Consider the following 20,544-nt stretch of genomic DNA (forward strand, 5'->3'; position numbering starts at 1 on the left):
GTGACGCGTGATAATGGAAGTGCACCCACCATTCATGTTGGAGCAATAGTTGTTTCTCTGTATTAAAGATCAACTGTTTAGTATAAGTCCTGCCGGAGCTCGAGACAAAGAAGACCCCCCATTGGATGAAAATGCCAAGCGTAGTGGGTTAGGGAGTCAGATTCCCAGTTGGGCTTGTATCAAGCTACTCAAGTCAGTGCAAATGTGTCAGAAACATCCTATTAAAAGAATTCTCATTAAACTGATTTTAAGGTGGCACTAATCAGTTGAGTTGTGTCACTGTCAGACACATGAGGCATAGCTATTGGTGAGTAGACTTGTCTCGCGCTTAGTGGATTAATAGTTCATCCAGCAGCTCATATTACTCCTTAAAGTATTTACGTCCATGCTTTGATTTAGGACCTTTGTGGTGAAAGGATTCAGGAACAAATCTAAAACCTTTGAAAAGGAAAGTGTTGGTGGGTAGGGTAAGATAGGTACCTCCTCCAGCCTGCTAACATCAGCTGTTGCCTGCAGCTAGTCACTCAGAGCAGATTTAGATTCTCCAATATACATCCCTTATTACAGTCAAGCCTTTATTTTTTGTGCCATTTGCAAGAAAGAAACATTGGCTCACAAACGTAACGGTTTGTGAAAACTTTTATTATGTTGAACTGCAAAAACTTGAATACGAGAGTCAAATTCACAAAACATTAAGAAAAATCCAAGTTCTTTATGAACATCACTAAAAAAAAATTAAAGGACAATATGCAGAGAGCTTTATTAGTATCAAATTAATAACCATAGACATTTCTTCCTGCTGAAACAGACACACAACACACTGCTTCAGTTAATAAAAAGCAATGAAGATGAATCACAACACAAGGTCCTGATACAGCTGAATACAAAAAAAAAAAGAATGCCAGACCCCACAATCTTCACACAAGAAAGCTGAATCAATCCAACGAGATACTTGCATTATTGTGTGGTACATCAGGGCAGTGAATGAAATGCGTAGATCACAAGCAGAATCACAGTTTCACGGCAATGCCAGGCGCCAGCTTTGCAAAAATAAAATACATCTATAACCCTTTTTGGGAACTCATACCTTTCCAACCTAACCATTGACGGCTAAAAAGCACACAGGAGTGGATGGAATCATAACATGGCAGACACCTAGGACGCGTATCCTCACTGAATTCACTCAACATTTCTGCAAAAGTAAAATGGTTCTCTCATTAGGGGGCAAACAAATGAAGTAATAGGAGCACAAATGTATTTACCTGTGGAAGCATATCCAAACTAATAAAAAAAACTAAAATGATGGTACGACTGAGGATCTTTTTTCCCAAAAGAAGCCATGTAAATGTGGATTTTGTGCCTTTCGTTAAAAAGAAACAATAATCACATGCCACCACAGTGGCCTGTGGTGAGCAACTATCAGTCTATTTCACGGCCAACAGGTGCACGATCTCAGTGCTTGCTGTCTGCAGAGGCTGAGCGGGATCTGGACCGGGAGCGAGACCGAGAGCGGGACCGGGACCGAGAGCGGGACTGCTTGTTCTGAGCAGGCAGAGGGGACCGTGAGCGAGATCTGGAGCGGGACTTGGACCTGGACTTGGAGCGAGACTTTGAGCGGGATTTGGAGCGAGACTTTGACCGGGAGGGGGATCTGCCTGACGCCCGACCCCCACCGGAGTTCTTCTTTTCTGGGGTGCGACTCATAGACCTGGAGCGGCTCCTGGAGCGGTTGCGGCTCCTGGAACGACTCTTTGAGCGGGAGTAGCTGCGGGAGCGGGAACGGCTCTTGCTGTGGCTGTTGGAGAAGAGGTAATTTAAAAATAATGTAAACATACCACAACAAACAGTAACCCTAATATTCACAGTGCTGAGCAGAAACTTAGATAGCCTCTCAAAATTGTTGATATGAGAAATATTGTCTACTTCACCAGGTTTTTGACATTATGGCACTGGTGTGCAAAAATACGTAGAAGTTGACAGTCTTCAAGAACATGTCTAAAAATCAAACTCACCTTCTGCTGTCCTCAAAGATCTTAAGCTTGCGTCCATTCAACTCAGACCCATCAAGCTTGGAGATAGCGTTCTTCAGGTCACTGCGGGAAGCAAACTCAACCACTCTACAGGGACAGGAAAAAAAATAGACATTAACATCTGAGGAAAACTACCAGTCTAAAGGTTTGACTCGTTTAAAAATAAAAAAGGCATCATACCCTTCATTTTTATTGGGCCTGTGTGCATCCACAAAGGTAACTTCACCTGCCTTTCTCATCAGGTCTTTCAGGTCCTGTTTCAAAGCATGATGTAAGATGTAAGTGACAAAGAACAAAACACGAGATGCCGGTGAAAGCCGTTTCAGACCTGGAGGGAGAGAAATTAGCAGGCAACAAAAAACCAGAACACACTGAAACCTGGGCTAATATTGACTTTTGTCACTGATAACAAAAGAGCTACTGAAAGTGTTGCGTAGACAAGTGTTGCCTTTACTCAAACTGTTTAAAAGCCTCATTTAATCGGCTCTGAAGTTGCATCTGCACACAAATAAACAGTTAACAGTAGTCTATGTATCAAGTTTGATGCAATTTTGCATAAAATGTATTACTGGATTTTGTGTGTATGTGAGATGAACCTGTGCATTACTTGGTGGTCAGATGACACTAGTTCTCTGGTTAAGAGAACAATTTTGTAAATATGGCCTAAAAATGACTATCAAAAGTCTTTACATAGTAAGACTGCCTGCTTCCCATTTGAGACTAAAACTATACCCCTTTACCACCCGACCCTAAACAAACCCAATCACATGAGTTTATGCTACTTACCGCTCCATACCCAGGAAGACATTATCATAGAGCCACTTGTCCAAATAGCAAATGGGAACCAATGCAGTGTTAAGCCCTTGAGAAACGACCACGGCCTTGACCAGCATCCGGCCTCCACAAGTAAGGAACCACCAGAGAGCAAGTAGGGGGAGGGGTGTGCGCCCGATTCAACACCGCCCCCAGCTCCATCAGCAACAGAAAAAGACCCAAACGGGAGAGTGTAGGGACCGTGGATTTGAGGGGGTTACAGCAGTCGGGGGTGCCAGCCCACAGAACCTCCAGACTGTGGCTACGGACCTCCTAAGGCTACCGTATCCTGCGCTAGACCACTTCCACCCGCTACGGGGCCCAGCCAAGACTTTAGACCGGCGGCAACTGCGTGTAAGGAGAGGCACCAAATGGACACTATTCAGAAAAACAACCAGAAGAGGGCGCTACACACTTCTGACACCTCCATGGAGGGTGTGTAATCACCTCTGATAAAGGAAACCATATCAGAGCAGCTGTTAAATTTATTTTTAAATGTTTTTGGTCAGAATTGGCAGCAGTTATGTGCGTTGGTCTTACAAAAAATGTATTTGAAGGGAAAGTAAACAAACTAAAAACCACTGGAGGCTTTATATTGTAATTGGCCAATTACCTAATGTTTTAAAAAATCAATAGAAAAATTGACCTGGCCTGATCAAATGAATGCTGCTCAATTAAAAAAACACATGTCCTAAATAAAATGTGATATCTACATTTTTGATCTTGCGTTAGGATTAAACTGAAAGTTTAGTTGTCTCTTACCTGCCAGCTGATTCGTGAAGAGAGATTCTCCACAATGAGCCTGTGATCCGTCCTCACAGGGGGGCCATACCTGTCCAGTCAACGCAAACCAAAAAAACGATTTTAATACAACATTTTACGGTAAGATGGGGACCAATAGATCCTCACAGAACACCAAGAGAGTTTGACAAACACAACAAACTTATTTCTTAGGCAAATGTACCTGGATCCACTGCTGCGAGATGGACGATAGCCACCGCCACCACTGCTGCCTCCACCACCACCACCTCCCCCACCACCACCGCCGCCAAAACGCCCTCCCATTCCTCCGGGGCCGCCACCTCTTCCTCTTCTGGAGCGAGCATGCTCGATAGTGACCCTAAAAAAATAAACAGGATGACAGTCTGAAGAATAATTTTTGTGAAGTCAGCTGCAAGCCCTGCATGAGCGGGCTGGCGGACACACACATAAAATAAATCTGATTTTTACCTTTCACTGCATAATTCTTTTCCATTTAACTCATAAACAGCATCATCTGCATCTCTGTGGTCATCAAATTCCTGAAAGAGATGTAATCACATTTTTTTTTAAACAGGATTGTAACCCTTGATGCACGCTAAGTGATCACAAGTTGAGTTACTCACCACAAAGCCAAATCCATTCTTCAGGTTGATTTCTCGAATGCGCCCATATCCCTTAAAAAACTTCTCCACGTCCCTCTCTCTGGCGTGTGGGCTCAAGCGCCCGATGAAGACACGGCAACCACTCATTGTTATCTGCTGAGATGGCAAAACACAAGACCTGTTAAACATTAAACCAAACGACGATGTTACTCAAGCCCATGGTGCCCGCTTCGCGAGCCAAAGGGTTAATTAGACGGATCACAGTTCAAAGCTTAATCGTTTTTTACAAATAATAAACTACATAGGAGAGAATATGTGGAGCATTGGAATGAGCCAATAAAAAGGACGACGACATCGAGACGCTCCGCATGTCATTTTATTTTTTGGCATCCCGATTGATCACGTTTTTTACTCTTAATAATTGTATGATCTAAATTTAGTGTATAAATTGTATCATTGAGTATTTAGTGGTATGTTTAAAGTCAGCCACCGAGCGTAACGGTACATTCTCTCGGTGGGGGGGGGGGGGGGAAGGGATCGGGCCCGGCTAACGCGGGGCACGTTGAGCAGTAGGCCGTAGCTACGACGACGCACGTCTGTAAGCTAACGATTAAATGAATTATTACATCAAAGGGTCTTCTAAACACGAAATTTGATGAGAGATTGTGCCGAATAACATTCTCGTTAGCAATAATTATATTAAGCTTGCTAAAAAATACGGTGTCTTGTTCATAACGGTCGTTGGCTGCCTCGAGGCCGACTACTGTTAGCTCAGGTGAGCTAGCCACCGTCATGTTAGCTACAAAGACACAGGTCTCTGTTAAGAAACGTCGAGCCCCACGTTAAAAAGTCTATACAAAACACATAGAATTAATAACATGTGTAACACAGAGTCGATCACGGGCTTACCTTTGAATACTCAAATCGTCTCAGGTTTCGATATTTACGTCGTCGTTAAGCTTCAACGATGTGCCGTGGGGTCTCGCTGTTGCTCGACTGGGCTTAATCAAAATGGCGAGTGGGTTAAAGGATGGGGGAGGGAACCGGAAATGCTGCAGCTGCCTTCAGGTTGCCAGTTTAAGGTTAGTCATAAAATTCCCCGGTCAATCCTTCACTTGAAAGATGACGATTTCCCCCCTCTTTAGTATTCATAAGATATTGCATCGGCTCTGTTGACGTATTATGTCGAATGAAAAAACGGCATTTAATGTTGAGATACACAACTTGATGTGTTAATGAAAAAAATATATGGAGTTGTCTGAATCCTCAGAGGGGCATATAGAAGAGATTTGGCAACCACCAAGCAGAAGAGACTTTAGAAATCCTGTGTCCTCCCACTTATATTACTATTTTACATTTTACAAATAGTTAATCTAATTAAAATGTTAAAATATTCTTTTAGCATATCAGGTGAAATTTAAGTTAAATAAATGATAAATCACAGAACTTAAAATACATTATAAATCACAATTTAAATTCTCACATTTCCCACCGCCCATATTCTAGGCTACAATCGAAAAGAACACACATTTCTTTGTTATTCTTCTCTTTATTCTTCGTTCTTCATTCTGACATTTTTCTGGGATAAGAGAAGCAAAATACTGGGTTACGGTTGAGAAATACGGGAAACATTCCTGGTCTGCTCTGTAGGAAGTCCCAAAGACTCCTGAGCACGGATAACTGATCTGTGCACAGCTTCTGCTGACCAAAAATGTAACAAAAAGGTCCAAACACACGGCATTTGGTGAAATACAAAATACTACATCCAAAATTAATAGGAATATAGCTTATTCAATAACATGAAGAATAAGTCAGATGTGCCCTTTCAACCCCATTTAACAGGTTCAGCAGGAATGAGATGACTGCCACTGTTAGGAGTTGAGTGATTTCCTTCCTGAGAAAAGGGTAGCTGTCCATGAAGAGACTACAGCAGGTCAAGGAAAAGACTAAAATAACATGCGGCCTGGTTCACTGAGCTTTTGTATTTAAAAAAAGGGGGCAAAATTCATTTGAATTATGTTTGTCATTATTATCATTATCATTAAAATCATTATAATCACCACCATCATCAGTATCAGGCGTGGGGAGTGAGGGTGGGGGGTACTTGCATGTTTGCTAATTACATATAACTTCATGACATCCTATTTTTCCTTCATGGGTATCTGATTTTCTCCCTGCAGCAAACCTCAGGAGTATGAGCAACCTCTTAAACGTGTGTTTACTATGATCAAAATGTTATCTGTTAACATGTAAAGGTTCAGCTGAAATAAATAAAACATGTAACAGTTTCATATTTTGGAAAAGACACTTTTCACTTCTGTATTGCTGTGTTAGATGATGATTCAGTTAGCTTAGCCTAGCATAAAGACAGAACATGGGGAAACCGCTAGCCAGCAACAAAACAAATCTGTAAAATTGTCTGTTTTAAACTTTGTTTGTTCTTTTGCAGCAAAACAAATTAGATAATTTGTTAATTGAGAATTCAGTCTGCTAGTGGGGGGGTTGCGATCTTTAGAAAAGGCCGGGCTATCTGTAACTGCTTCAAGCCCTTATGCTGAAGCTGAGCTATGCTAACCAAGTTTCCTGCTGCAAATTCATACAATCCCACCATGAAGATGGTGTTAATTTTCTCATCTTACTCTCTACAAGAAAGCAACTAAGTATGTTTCCCAAAATGCATACCCTATAAACGACTAACGACTTCCAACACTCAAAGGATAATATTGATATTTCTTTTCGTCTTTTCCATGGCTGCTTAATCTTCATTGGTTTAATGGTGCAAAGGGTGATTAGATCATTATGACAGAGGAACATTCTCTGGGTGTAAATATACATTCCCTTCCCTATTGCACTGTTTTATAAAGACTGTTTGAATAGAAAAGCGTAGACAAAAATCGTACAAGATCACAAAGTCAATAACTGTCAGTAGAGCATCTTGAGTTTCTTTTTGTTTTTGTCTATGAGATGTTCCTCAATAACGGTTAACTGTTGTCCAAGCGAGGCTGTATTAACAGAGACTATTTAAACTCAACAGTATTTGCCAGTATAACCGTAATTGTTTACAACTTTCTATCCACTGGCTACACCCTTAGCACACTGCCAGTCCATTGATTAAACAAGCTCCAGGTGGTATCATTCATTTTAGAAAAGGAAAAGAGAGGAAACTCTTGATAATATGATCAAAAGTGTAGCTTTTTGTCCCAGTCTTTTAACATGTAACATTTTTAGTTCTGACAGAGCTTTAAATTCTTTAAACCCTCTAAAATGGCCATGGTTAACTACTTAGGTTCCACACAATGAAAGGCCACATAGAGGTTATTGAACGAGAGCTTGTTGAAATTGAGCTGAGAAGTAGTTTCCTGGTAATGCCACTTATAAGTAGCCTTAGATGTCTAGACAGTTGTTCTGCAAAAGCAGCTCCGAAGGCAGGGCAGGGAACAAGGCTGAAAAAGGTTTACAAGTTCATGGAAAAAAACAATAATAGTGTACTACAAACTTCAGATCTACAAGTGGTTGTGGTGGAGTCTGAGCACACGCTTCGGGGCTCAAGTCAGTCATTTTCATCCTGTTGTCAGCAGGCCAGGCGGTGTGTCTGAACGAGGACACATCTTCATTTCCTGCCTTTTTACTAACAGAACAAATAGCATGAGGTGAGCCGGTTGTTCGAGCCTACTAGCGCCGCGGCCCTTGAGCAGAGGTGGCTTTGGTACTTAGAGGTCAGTGCATGTTGGGCAATTCACACCCTCGTGTGGCGACAGCTGTGGGAGGAGCCGGCGGGCGCGGCCTCGGAGGGGGACGAGCGGTCGTCGTCGCTCGACTCGTTGTGCCCCTCTTTGTGGAGGCCGAGGCTGATGTGGCTCTGCAGGGCGGCCGGGGTTAACCACTCCTTGGGTAGGCAGCTCTGCAGGAAGGGGACGCAGGAGCTGAAGTACGCCAGTCGGTTGACCCAGCGAGGGATTTCACGGCCACACAGCAACTGAAAAGAGTTGCAATATGTTGGTGTGAAACACTTTAACTTTCCTTCCATAAATGCTCAAGACATATTGGAAATATGTGGCATATACGTAAACAGGAAATGGATGCATAGTAAACGATAAAGGACCATCCCTGCAATTTAAAGTTGCTCTTCAACTTTACACTTGGTCCAGCCCCTAGAAAACTTGATTGGATGTTTCTCAAATAACTCTAAAGGGTCCTTTATACGTGACAGGCTAAATGTTTACAATGTTCATCATCCTATTGTCAGATGTTAGCATGCTTATATTAAATTACACCCAAGACTAAAGGGAATGTAACCAGTTTTGCATGTACTCGGCAAGTAAAGCAAAGCATTTGACAAATTGAAAATAAGCTGATCATGGAACAGGCGACATCAACAATTCTTGTTCCATAATAACAATACAATCGTTTTCACAAGTTTATTTGTGAAATCGGTGCAGAACCCGTTTAGGTATCTGGAGAAACTCATGTAGTATTTGGGCCTAACCTACAGTACCAGTCAAAAGTTTGAATACACCTTCTCATTCAATTCAATGAGAAGGTGATACGTCACACCTGACACACCTTTTCATTCAATTTAATGAGAAGGCGAGTCTAGAGTCATGACTGGTACTGTATGTAAAGCTATATAAGAATTGTTTCTGTGTATCTGGTGGGTTCTGTCCCAACAGCTAGGAACAAAAAACCAAACCCTTTGATGTGAACACCGTGTCAGACTGACCTCAGACAGCGAGGACGAGAAGTGGTTGCAGTTTTTGTGCATTAGATGGTAGGCATTGCCTTTGAACTCTTTACCCAGCTCCTCCATGATCTTATCAATGTCCTCCTCTGTGAAGTCAGTGGTGCCCAAAATAATGGCCTCTCTGTTTGCAAGCAGGGAAAGACCTATCAGCACACATTAACATTAAAAACCTCTCTAAGCACTGTATGCTAAAAATGAAGCACGCTCACTTGAATTTGAATGTCTCTCCCAGCTCAGAGGCGTTCCCCGGAGTGATCTCAAAGATGCCACTGAAAGGGTACGGGTGGCCCCCATATGCAAATTCTGCGTGGAGACATGGACGCATAACACACATTGACTCCTGGCACCGAAGCACAAAACGATTTTGTAGTTGCACAAGAGACAGCAATTAATCACTGACACAGTGTGCTTAAATCATTAGGCCGGGCTGATTACAGACCTCTGTGCTCTGTATTTACAGCAGTGAAACAGAAAACAGGGTTGAACTCTGGCAGCCAACTGCATATTAGATAGAGCACCTTACATTTCATCTTCATCTTGAATTTGCTCATGACAACAAATACACAGCACTCCTTCAGCAATTTCGGAATTCAAAATATATATATATATACTGTATATACTGTATATATATGAAAGTAACATTTAAGCATGTGTACACAGCAGGTACACACCTGAGATACTTTTATTTTACTTGAGTATTTCCATGTCTTCTCCACTACAGTTGAGAGGGAAATATTCCAACTTTTACTTTACACGTGTCCTTTGAGCTTTTATGTCGCTGTGCTTCCCTGACACGCTGTAGTGGGATTTTAGAGATATAAATGAACAAAGGAAAGGTCTTACCTCTGCCATATATCTCAATGCCTGAGTGGAAGACTCCAATCCCCAGATTGGAAGTGTATTCATTTATCCAGTACTGCTGGGAATAGTGGGAAAGGAAAAAAAGAGTGGAGAGGAGGGCTTAGTTATGGATTAATATCAGTTATTTGTGTTCTATCAGCATATAAACAACACGGCAGCTCTACACAAAATATTTTTGGTGAATTTGTCAGATGAATGCAATCCTTTGAGCAGTGTGGTTGTTAACACAATGCTCATATCACCAGAACAACCAGTCTTTTCTGATTAAATAAATCAAAACTTTTGATAACCTGCATTTTTAAGAAAATATTTAACCATTTGTGCCTTTTATCAAATTATTCTTTCTCATGATTACAACAGCGGGGGTGTCCCAGCATGCAACTGGGCAGAAAGCAAGAGGAAACACCCAGAACTGATCCCTCACAAGGGCAATCAATCACACAATGGCGCTCTGATCTGTTCAACCCACTAGGCCATGAGGAATGTTCCTGAGCTACAACATCTGAGCTTCACTGCAGACAATTGAGGCATCATTCATGGCCACCCAACGCCCACTGACACTAGACATCCCTGAGGAAACACACTAAGAGCTGGGCAGGCTGCCCCAGCTGTCCCATATTAATAATAGAGCTCATTTCTGCTCTGATGGTCTCAGAGTGATACAATAAAAGCATTTCCACCTCTTCGCTTTGTGTTTACGGGGTCATATTTCTGCAGTAACTTCTATCCATTTCAGCTCTTGGCATTTGCTTTCCTTTCTTTTTTCTACCTGCCATGGAACGATAATGGAAAGCTCAGCTTCCTATTTGGGAAATAATGCACGTGGACGTGGTATATGCTCCAAATTATATGACTTTCAGTTGGTAAACAAGAGTCTTAGCAACAATCGTGACAAATCTTGCTGATACAAACCACTTCTCTGGGATGCTGCACCTCATCCCTCTCGGCCCATAACAACCAATTGCTGCAACGATCCATGCCGTCTCCCCCCTCCAACATCCTGCCTCTGCGGATGCAGCAGCCACTACACCCATCAGTCGCATTGACCTCACATTGGAGGCATCGATTCATCGTCATCCCTTCTGCTCGCGGGATTCACTCTCAGGCGGAAACGTGCTGCCTTCTTTGTGTTTGATCCTCGGGTAAAAATGGGAAGCCCCTGTTCCATGGCTGTATTTCCAAGTATTATAAATGTAAATGGGATTTTGAAAGAATTTTCTTACATTTGAAACAGAGCCAAGAGGTTCCAGTTTCTCCTTTTCCCCCCTATAGTAATTATATGTATTTACACTCATTAGTTTACTCTCTATATAGTTTTCAGGTCAGTGGCGGGTTCTGTCATCCTCACTGCTAATAAAAATCGGGTTCACAAAAAGTAATTTTTAGTTTTTGACCCACTGGTAAGTTAGTTAAATACACGTTTTATAGTAGAAACGTTACAGAGGTTATAATTATTTAAAGAAGACATGTACACACACTTATAACTACTCTATATCTGCTTACAACTACGTTATACAGTAGTTAAAGTATCATTAACACATTTCTTTGTGCTGCTTACATATTCTCACTCTAACACGGGGAGTTAAAGTAAAGCGTTACCAGTGTGGAGGAGGTCGACAATATTGCATCTGTTTTTGTGTGACTGGAGTAATTCTTTGGACATGTTGCGTAATATTCACACAGGAGGTTGTTCAGCAGCAGACAGAAAAGAAAAGGCACGTGTCTGAATAGACCCTTGTCCTTTACTGGTGTGTGTGTGGACGCATGCTGTGTGTGTGTACATGTGTGTTTTTGTATGCAGTGACAAAGGTCAGAGGGTTGAGAGAAGCTCTTGTTTACAATTCCATATTTTACTCCCTTACATCCTCAGATAAGGACATTAACACATTGACACAGTTTTGCATACCGCCTCAATCTATGAAGATTGGTGGGACTGTTCGCCCCAAGTTACAAATTATCAGAAAAGATTTTAACGTGACATATATTCGACATGCATGGGAGTGGGATTAAAGAAGCGTTAGTAAGCACTGGAAAAATGATGGATTTGGACAAACAGTCTTATGTTGAAGACAAAAAACCCGTCTCTGTTTTATATACTGTGTGAGTCCAACTTTAAAAGTGCACTTGTGAGACGTGTGTGTGGTGGGTGCTATTTCTGGAGACAGACTCACTTCCTCTCTGCTGGTGTCGATTACTCTACACTCCCCCCCCCCCCCACACCCACCCCCAAACACAAGCAAGAGAATAAAAAAGTAAGTAAGTGGCTGGGAGGGATTCTCACCATATCGTACACGTTGAGGATAACGGGTTCGCTGGCCATGGCTGAGACCTGAGCTGTCCTCCACCCGCCGCCTCTGAAGTCACAGGGCCACGCGGCCAAAAGCAGCACCACCGGACGGGCGTCTTCTGGAGGGCGGCAGGATGCTCATTACCCGAAGAAATGTCCCGAGAGAAACAGGACAAGTGAAGCGTGTAGTCCCGGAGGCACTACGGCATGTTGGGTGGGAAGCAGGGAAATGAAGAAGAAAGAGAAATCTTAGAAAATGAGCCGCTGTGCGGACGAACCGCTGCCGTTGGTGAAGTAAAAAGCAGCAACAGCTCAAAATGTCGCGTGGAACGCGATGGCGGTGATAACATGATCCACGGCGGTCACGGAGGACCTACAAGTGTGGAAGTCTGAAGAGGCGACAGCTAGGGCGGACCGATGTCGACGATGGAGGCGGAGGGCGGAAACATGCCTCAAGCGGAGGACGTCGGAGCCGTGTGCGGTTCAATACACCTGATGGAGTCCGGTGGGGCCGCAGCATCACCGGCCGGTGCCGCTCCTCCTGCCTCAAAGCGGCAGGACACGAACACGTTTACCAAAAACCGCTCCGATAGGTTTCTTTTCTTTCCCTTTCCCTTTCAGATGTATTTCAGAAAGGGCCAAAAGCAGCCGATATGCATCCGTGTGGTGTCCTCATCCGGCGCTGCCTCCCTCTCCCTCCTGGTGGGGCTGAAGCTTTACATGACATCATATTTGCCTCCGAGGCAACATCCTCCACTGGCAGATGGGTACGCAGCCGCTGTGGGTGTGCAGGAGCTTATTTTGTTAAAAAGAAAAGACTTTTTCTAAAGCTTTGCTTCCATCGTCATGGTGTATTTTTGTGAATTATTACCACTTAGATGAGTTATTACAAATGGTCAATAAAGAAATGTAAAAAACCATGATGAAACAACGGGCTTTTATTGTGACTAAGCTAGACCATCATTTATTTTACTCGTTACTTAGAATTAATTTACATTTATTCCCAACTAATCTGTGTTACTTATAATGGTTTCTGTATATGTTGAACATGAGTAAATTTTTTCGCAATCAGGTCTGCCTTTAATTTGAAGGTAGAATGTCAACATCCGGTTTCATGCTATCATTAGCTAACCTTATAGATCATTTGATACATCAATGATATATATTTTTTAGTATTCATTTTGACTTATGAAATGTATAAAATCTCAATTAATGTTGAGCATACTTTTTATTGTAATGAGATGTATCTCATAACCATGACAAATAGTAACTCAATTAAAATTAGACTAATTGTGATTGTTTTAAAAACATTCTAACCTTTTAATAATTTCTTAACCGTATCTGAGTATATTTATTTATTTTATATTTGATCATGGATTAGTTTCATAGATTCAGCAGAAAGATCAGACTCAAGACTCATTTTCTCAAAGAAAATACAAAAAGCAGAGGTAATTTGAAATGATTTTTAATACAGCAGGTGCTTGAAAGTAAAACCCACAATATTTTACATTATTTATTAGTGCCTCTGATCTGCACTTTCTGGCGTCCTGCACATATTCACAGTCCCATTCAGGAAAACATTAAATGTATTTACAGACAAGAGCCACATTTGGTCAGAGACGACATGATGGACGCACCGCAGACTGAGAAATGTGAACACACACATCAGGCAAACACAGTTCACTTATTCATCTGTTCTATGGAAGTTAGGAGTTCCATGATTGTGGCTAGTGCAAAAAACAAAAAATGGTCAACAAAAACTCATTTGTTTAAAGAAAAAACATTTCATTACTTGAATTGCTCAAATTGATTTTCTGTATAAGTTGTTGATTCTTCACACAAATTAACTGAATCATAACATAAATCCATTCATTGGCAGAAGGTGCAATATGACTATTAGTACTGGCCCCATAAAACAGAACAATGTCTAAAATGGCTGCGACACAACAAAAACATGCCCGCATCTCAGAGTCAACAAGCTGCTCACCACATGAAATCTTTCCAAGAAATGATTAGAAATTAGGTACCACATGACTTAAAATAAACCCTTAAAAGAGAAAATACTTGGTGATAGTTTCAAGCATATTTTGCTTTCTGATAGTGCTCTTCTTACTCTAAGATAATCCCATTTAAAGATTCATACCAAATGAATTACTATTTTCTGATATGTATTATAGTGCAACAGAGTTCCACCGTTGTCGGGAAAAAAAAAAGATTAAAAATGCATCACTGGGCAGCACTGTTACACTGGATTGACATGTTTCTTCATTACAACTAACACTGGCACTGACGTTTATTTGGACTCAGTCACATTCAACCCTCCTGCTGCCCAGAGTACCGACTAAAGCACTATACAGTATATGTATAATACACAGCTGGGAATAGTTCCCTCCCTCCCCACAATAAGGCAATTTACTTCTGTCTAAGCAACTTATTAAAAATTACAGTGCCCAACTGTTTCAGGAGACATTTTTTTAAACTAAAAATGTTGTGTATTTTTTCTTCATGTGTCAATTGTTTGTAGCTGCAGGCAAACAAGCGGGTGAAGACGTAACGTTTTAATGAACAGGAACCAACTGTTGGTTTTAATGGCATTTGTTGACAATAAGAAAGAAAGATTATTGCCAGCAACATCCTTTAATTGAATGTGTCAATGGGCGTATTGGGTTGATTTTCATTTTGATCCTACTTTGAATAGACAGAAGAAAAAAAAAAAAACACTAAGTAATTTCCAAGACAGCTTATCACGTCAACTACCGGCCTCCTTCAGCACAGCAGGTTTGCCTCTCCTCGCACAACTCTGTTCAACAGGTTGCAAAATGAAAATCAAACTGTCCATCATTTCTTTTTTTTTTTCTTTCTCCAAATACTGATGGACCGAATGTGCAGCAGGTTTCTGTCACGTTGACACTCGGAGAAATCTGGCATTCAGGGCTGGAGGTGCACAGAGGAGTGCGGAGGACTGAACACGGCACGGCCTTTCAGCTCACAAATGGACCCTGAAACTGGAACAAGTCGCACTTGACCCAAGGAGATTAACTGTATTCTGTGTCCGGGGCCACTGTTTGCTTTCTGCCTGGACTCAGCCTCGGCAGCAGTAATATAGATAACCCTCCTCAGCCTCTGCCCGGTGACAGGGTTAACTATCAAAAGGTAACCGTTGTGCAAAGAGAATCCTTATGCATAGGAAGGGTGTCAAGAAGCTACCATTAAATCACAACATACACATGAACATGGGAAAACTCATCAGCGACACGAACACCTATTAATAAAAAAAAAATAACGGCGTCGATTGTTAGAGTTTGATCCCCCTTTTCTTTGGCCTTTAGCAAAGTTTTTGATCCTAAAACAGACGTTGGCTTTGTTAAAAGTGCTTCTTACGGAGCCGCATGTAAATAACGGCACAGACAGCTACCACTCCGGCTAAAGCAACCAGTACTTCCAGAGAAGACACGGGAGACCTGGGCTCGGGTCGCGAGCCTGTCGGTCCATTGACGTGATTAGGAAACTGCAAAACAGATATGAAAACAAGAATGTTGGTCGGGTTGGAGGTCATATTTATGTAGAAATGCACTTTCAATCTTTTACAAAGAGTGGTGTCACCCATCCGTTCGGTTTATATTACAATCTGGTGTAACAAATGCTGGACACATTTTAGTTTCAATAGATCTCAGAATGGTGTGTAAATCCGCTCGGTCATACTTGAACACTTCCTTTAATTGGATCTAGTTTTTGTTGAAATGTAATTATTTTAATGCCTGTTCACTGCATATATGTAAATGTAATAACTTCTTGCATTAAACTGAAAACTAGAGCATGAGACACATCCAACATTATGGCCTGTTTTCTATCCCTCACCTAAGAAAACAAAAACACTGTCTGCCAAAACATGTGAAAATCCATCTATGGTAAAAACAAAAGCTGTTTTAGAAAATGAACCGTATGAATTAAATACAACTTGTAAGAACAAACCCACTGGCGTGACTTCATGTGCAAATCTACAAAAGAACAGTGAAGCTCCACCTGACAACTACATCATTTCTTTTTGAGCATTTATGATATACTTGTATATGTGGTAGAATAGACAGTTGCTCAGGGTATGGCAGCTCTAAACAAACATCAAGTGTGAAGTGGATTTATTCAGTGGAAAAAAAAGTGGTACATTTTTTTAAAAAAAACCTTCCAACGGCTTAATAATAAATACAAAAGTACAAACAATTCAATTATTATAAAGGAGGTATTTTTAAGATATCATGCCGCTCACCTTTTTCAGAACTCGAAGCTCCACGTCCTCCCCCGCTGTCCTGAAGAGTTCCACTGTAGCTCGGTGCGTCAGATTATCCAGCACAACTCCGTTGATCTACACAAATTAATACAAAAAGACAACACAGATGAGCCTTTGTCATTCACAGTCACTTTAAATGAAATTACTTGAACGTCTTTGTCTTTTTTAATATATAAAATGTCAGAAAATCGTGGCAAAATGCCCATGGTCATTAAGTGTTTGGTCTAACCTCAAGTCAAAACATCTGTTGCCTGCTTCACAAAGGAGACTAAACATGGGAACGGCAGGGACTTTCTTTTGAAAGATAACCGTCAACATGGTTGCTCATGTCGGTTCATTTACTCAAGTACTGTATTTAGCTACAATGTTGAGGTTTTTTGGGATGGCTTGTGTTTATCACACATTATTGGCAGTATTATCTATTCACCCCTTTCTTCTCTTCTGCATGTAATGTGTCAATAAATAAAGTTGTGTTGTCATAATCATCAACAAAACATTAAAAAACGCTGCTCTACACCATTGAAGTCCACATTTACCGCGAGGATCTTGTCTCCCTCTTGGAGTCTTCCGTCCACCGCTGCAGCTCCATCGTCTTTAAGTTTGCTCACGTATATGCCGTTGTCGTTCACTACATACTGCTGGTCCACGCCCCCCACGATATTGAACCCCAAACCTAAAAAAAACATGACATGACACGGAGGTGTTGGAGGAATATTCAATAGGTACAACTCCAATAGTTCACCTTGGGCAGAAGTTGCTGATTCAATCAGAACATTTAGGAGATATCCCAATGGTTCAAAGTGCGCGATGAATCATGCCAACGCCACTCGGAGGTGTAAAAAGATTGTTCAACACAGTGTTGCATAACAAGTTTAAATGAGATGTTATGATGTCTAATAAATGGAAATAAACTTTCCTATCTAGCTCCATCTGCTCCAATGAAATCCGACAGGCCCGAAAATTCAACACCGGCAAAGAGCACAAACAGTTCATACAAATGTGTCTGAACTGGCTTTACAGAGTTCAGCGGGCTTCTAACATCCACTTAACCCTCCCAAGTGCAACCGAAAAACACAAGGAGCGGGATGAGACGGTATTTTATATTCGTGAACTAGCCATTAGCTTCGGGATACACGCCAGCGTTGACAGCGTAGACTTCTCTTTCCTGCTACGTAGCTAAAGCAGCTAGCCACTCCACCGCTGCGTGCTAACCGCGCGTGGAGTCACGCGGGCCTCCTTACCCGCAGAGCCGCGCTTCAGCTTTATGTCCACCATGTTGGGCGAGGGGTGCGCTGAACCATTCATTTTGTCAAGACGTCAAGCCGCGAAGAACGGACAAACTACTTATCCGAAGGTGGACTCATTGAGGAGTTTCGATTTGCTGCCTTTGGCGCAGTCGGTGGTCCGTGGCCGTGCTGCCCCCTGCAGGGCTGAGGCGGAACCGCAGGCCGACCTTCGCCTCACGGGGGAAAGGAAGCGAGTCAGAAACGAAGAATAATACAATAAGTCGATCCCACGACGATGTCATGTACTTTTACGAGTCGTATTAAAGCCCCAGTTCTACATGTCGTGTATGTTTCTAGACTAGAAACTGTGTCAGTTACAAATTTCCCTTACGGACTCACGCACTTTGAGGCGCGCTCCCGCTGAGGGTTTATTTCTGTCCCACTGTCACGCCGAGTGTTTGAGGGCTCTCATGCAGACATCTTGGTCCATTATTGATCCTTTCTGTGAATATGCAATGCATAATGATGGCGGGGATGGCAGCACCGTCTGTCCTGGAGTCTTTCAATAAATCATGAAATTGTTTCTGGAAAAGCAAACCTGACTACTTTAAAACACAGTCATTTAATAATTCCAGGCAAGTCTATAATATTGCACAGAATAAGCTTAAAAGGTGGAACACTTGTAAGCGACATAGAGGTTTGTTCAAAGTGCGTCTTTTTGTTTGTTTGATTAATCACTTAGCAACTATCTACTGTTGACTCATACCAAACCTAAAACAGAAATAGCCCTTCATGTAACATGCACCATGAGGTGAGTTGTGAGTCACTAGAAGACAAGCATTTGTTACCTGGTGATATTTACCTCACCAGATCCAGGATCTTTTCAAGATCCTTCTTGAACACGCCGCTCGCCTATAGGACTGGCCAGCAGTGCTCTACCTACATAGAGTCAAAAGACAGTTAAGCTAATACAAGTGAAAAATGTGATAATTTCACTGAGTAAAAATGCAACAATTAAAAAAAAGCAATTTATCACCAATTATATACTGGTGGTCCACAGGGAAGGTGCTTGAGAGGTCATTGAATAAAATGAGCATTTCTAAGTGTATCTACTGATGTTTTAATGACCAACTTAAACGTGACAAACATTGACCTCTAGCATCAGAAAGCAGAAGGTAAACTGGACAAAAGGGCCTGCAGTACTTCCACTGAGCAGCAGATGGAGGCAGAGCGGAGGTGTGATCAGGTGGAACAGAGTAAAGCAGGAGACAACACTCAGATCATTAAAAACTGATAAGATGACTGTGCATGTTGACTGATATTTTGGGCCACCTCCTCTTTGTTTTGACGATTCGTCATGTTTAATGTTTATTCATGCTAATTAAGTATTAATATATTTATTTATCAGCACTTCAACACCCTTTCTGTTGGTACTGGACTTCTCTTCCTGAATGTGTGTTGACGGGAGAACCTGCAGGTTGTAATTCCTCTCTTCAGCTTCCTTCAGGGCTTCAATGGGATGTTTCCTGTTTCCCATCATTTGGATGTTGTTTGAGGACATCAAAAGATGAACTGTGTTTTCTTTGTGTCCACGTGTCTCTCAGGTTCCCCCATTCTCCTCTGATTGATGAAGATGATGAGGAAGAGGCCAAGGAACCAATGCTGAGTGAAGCGTTCGGTAAGATTCATTCTCCTGCTTGTCAATGCGAGACCACCGAGGGTTATGGACCAGTCACTTATTGAGTATTGATTACCTGTGGGTTGATAATGCTATAATATGGGATTGGCTGTACAGGTCAAATTAAGTTTCTTCTATTTCACTGCTTTTATGTCTTCTATTTGCGCTGATTCCTGAGTTCACTGGAACGCACTGTTTTTTTGGGCTGGGAGAATGTAACCTAATACAATTAGCTTCTCACAATGTGAGTGTTATGAATTATTGAATCATTTTAAACCTCACCCATTCACACTGCAAGTCATTTTGCCTTAACCCTGTCCTTGTAAAATCTACTGCAGTATATTTTTCTTATATTGTTGTTGAGGATAATAACTTTAAAGTGACTAAAGCCCAATGTCTGCATTAAATTGTGAACATGAAGACATTGTATGGCTTTTTGCGTATGTCCTGCAAATAAAGTTTTTGTGGGAAAAAAAGACACATACACAATTTATAAGCATAATGTGTTGTTTTTACTTACACTTGAGGGTTTACAGTGTCCTTTATGTGCCACAAGATTAGTTTTGTACAGATGGCTTTGAATTTTACAAGGAGTAATTGTATACATGTAGCAGCAACAAAAAAAATTATAAATAAAAGGAATCAGGAATAAAATTATATTGTTCTGTTTTTAAGTTATATAGAAACTTAGGTTAACTTCTGCCCCCCCCCCCTTCAGATTGCAATATTACTATGGTAATCATAAATTAGTATGTAAGTAAGTATTATACATTAACTGATTTAATTTGAATTTAATATAACCGGAAAATGTTCTTCTCTCAGCCTGGAATATATCATGCTCTAGAGGGAGAAGCGTATCTTAAGGATGCTGATGATGCAAGCAGGAAGTCCCCCCGGAGGACAGACCGTCCCATGTCAGAGACCTTTTGGTTTGGCCGATGCGGTTGTTGGAGGACCAGCTCAGGTCTACTGCCAAGGCTGGAGGCTACAAGGATGCAGCCTAGCGACTTTGAGACACAGCTTGTAAGTCAGCATTGGATGCTGTCCAAGGGAATTACTCACAATTCATTGCAATGTGACGTTTTTAAACAAATACACATGAAAGCAGACGATATTCACACATTCATTGATCAAAAAGTCATTGTCTCATTTAGCTATTAGCTATTTAGTAGGACTTGACAGTGTCAGTCGAGTCCTACTCTTGTTCACCTTCCAAAGGACACCTCAAATTTCAGACACAATTGCTTTTACTTTTCTTT

The 20,544-nt window shown here is 41.6% G+C and overlaps 3 protein-coding genes across 6 annotated transcripts; all 3 read right to left on the reverse strand.

The window, feature by feature from the left end:
* Positions 1–621: 621 nt before the first annotated feature.
* srsf5a (serine and arginine rich splicing factor 5a) lies at positions 622–5,246 on the reverse strand. Of its 3 annotated transcripts, none has more exons than XM_062557138.1 (8): positions 5,117–5,246; positions 4,229–4,360; positions 4,074–4,144; positions 3,808–3,963; positions 3,606–3,684; positions 2,211–2,284; positions 2,013–2,117; positions 622–1,795 (listed from the first exon to the last, which is right to left on the reverse strand). In XM_062557138.1, the coding sequence occupies exons 2-8, from the start codon at positions 4,352–4,354 to the stop codon at positions 1,453–1,455; spliced, it is 954 nt and encodes a 317-aa protein (XP_062413122.1). In that variant the 5' UTR covers positions 4,355–4,360; positions 5,117–5,246; the 3' UTR covers positions 622–1,452. The 3 variants fall into 3 exon arrangements, with proteins under 3 accessions (XP_062413122.1, XP_037341968.2, XP_037341967.2); XM_037486071.2 differs by having other exon boundaries at positions 3,606–3,675; positions 4,229–4,363; XM_037486070.2 differs by having other exon boundaries at positions 4,229–4,363.
* A 509-nt stretch (positions 5,247–5,755) lies between these two features.
* LOC119228049 (deubiquitinase DESI2) lies at positions 5,756–12,944 on the reverse strand. 2 transcript variants are annotated; one of them, XM_037487330.2, is made up of 6 exons: positions 12,474–12,944; positions 12,091–12,296; positions 9,792–9,867; positions 9,158–9,251; positions 8,928–9,069; positions 5,756–8,183 (listed from the first exon to the last, which is right to left on the reverse strand). In XM_037487330.2, exons 2-6 carry the CDS (start codon positions 12,127–12,129, stop codon positions 7,944–7,946), a joined length of 591 nt encoding a protein of 196 aa, XP_037343227.2. In that variant the 5' UTR covers positions 12,130–12,296; positions 12,474–12,944; the 3' UTR covers positions 5,756–7,943. The 2 variants fall into 2 exon arrangements, with proteins under 2 accessions (XP_037343227.2, XP_062413405.1); XM_062557421.1 differs by having other exon boundaries at positions 9,792–9,864; positions 12,474–12,939.
* A 601-nt stretch (positions 12,945–13,545) lies between these two features.
* synj2bp (synaptojanin 2 binding protein) lies at positions 13,546–17,833 on the reverse strand. The gene is made up of 4 exons (XM_037487167.2): positions 17,623–17,833; positions 16,918–17,054; positions 16,361–16,456; positions 13,546–15,604 (listed from the first exon to the last, which is right to left on the reverse strand). Exons 1-4 carry the CDS (start codon positions 17,684–17,686, stop codon positions 15,461–15,463), a joined length of 441 nt encoding a protein of 146 aa, XP_037343064.2. The 5' UTR covers positions 17,687–17,833; the 3' UTR covers positions 13,546–15,460.
* Positions 17,834–20,544: the final 2,711 nt, after the last annotated feature.

This window comes from Pungitius pungitius, chromosome 14, assembly GCF_949316345.1.
Source record: "Pungitius pungitius chromosome 14, fPunPun2.1, whole genome shotgun sequence".
Classification (NCBI taxonomy): Eukaryota; Metazoa; Chordata; class Actinopteri; order Perciformes; family Gasterosteidae; genus Pungitius; species Pungitius pungitius.

What these genes read in the sequence shown, in the direction of transcription:
- synj2bp (XM_037487167.2), bottom strand. Translation starts at nt 17,686, where the DNA reads ATGAATGGTTCAGCGCACCCCTCGCCCAACATGGTGGACATAAAGCTG. An exon ending in GCTGAAGCGCGGCTCTGCGG is followed by an intron (nt 17,055 to 17,622) that starts GTAAGGAGGCCC and finishes TGTTTTTTTTAG; the next exon opens with GTTTGGGGTTCAATATCGTG. An exon ending in AGGGAGACAAGATCCTCGCG is followed by an intron (nt 16,457 to 16,917) that starts GTAAATGTGGAC and finishes TAATTTGTGTAG; the next exon opens with ATCAACGGAGTTGTGCTGGA.
- srsf5a (XM_062557138.1), bottom strand. Translation starts at nt 4,354, where the DNA reads ATGAGTGGTTGCCGTGTCTTCATCGGGCGCTTGAGCCCACACGCCAGA. An exon ending in AGAATGGATTTGGCTTTGTG is followed by an intron (nt 4,145 to 4,228) that starts GTGAGTAACTCA and finishes CATCTCTTTCAG; the next exon opens with GAATTTGATGACCACAGAGA. An exon ending in AAAGAATTATGCAGTGAAAG is followed by an intron (nt 3,964 to 4,073) that starts GTAAAAATCAGA and finishes TTATTTTTTTAG; the next exon opens with GGTCACTATCGAGCATGCTC.
- LOC119228049 (XM_037487330.2), bottom strand. Translation starts at nt 12,129, where the DNA reads ATGGCCAGCGAACCCGTTATCCTCAACGTGTACGATATG. An exon ending in CATTGAGATATATGGCAGAG is followed by an intron (nt 9,252 to 9,791) that starts GTAAGACCTTTC and finishes GTCTCCACGCAG; the next exon opens with AATTTGCATATGGGGGCCAC. An exon ending in TCTCGTCCTCGCTGTCTGAG is followed by an intron (nt 8,184 to 8,927) that starts GTCAGTCTGACA and finishes AACTCTTTTCAG; the next exon opens with TTGCTGTGTGGCCGTGAAAT.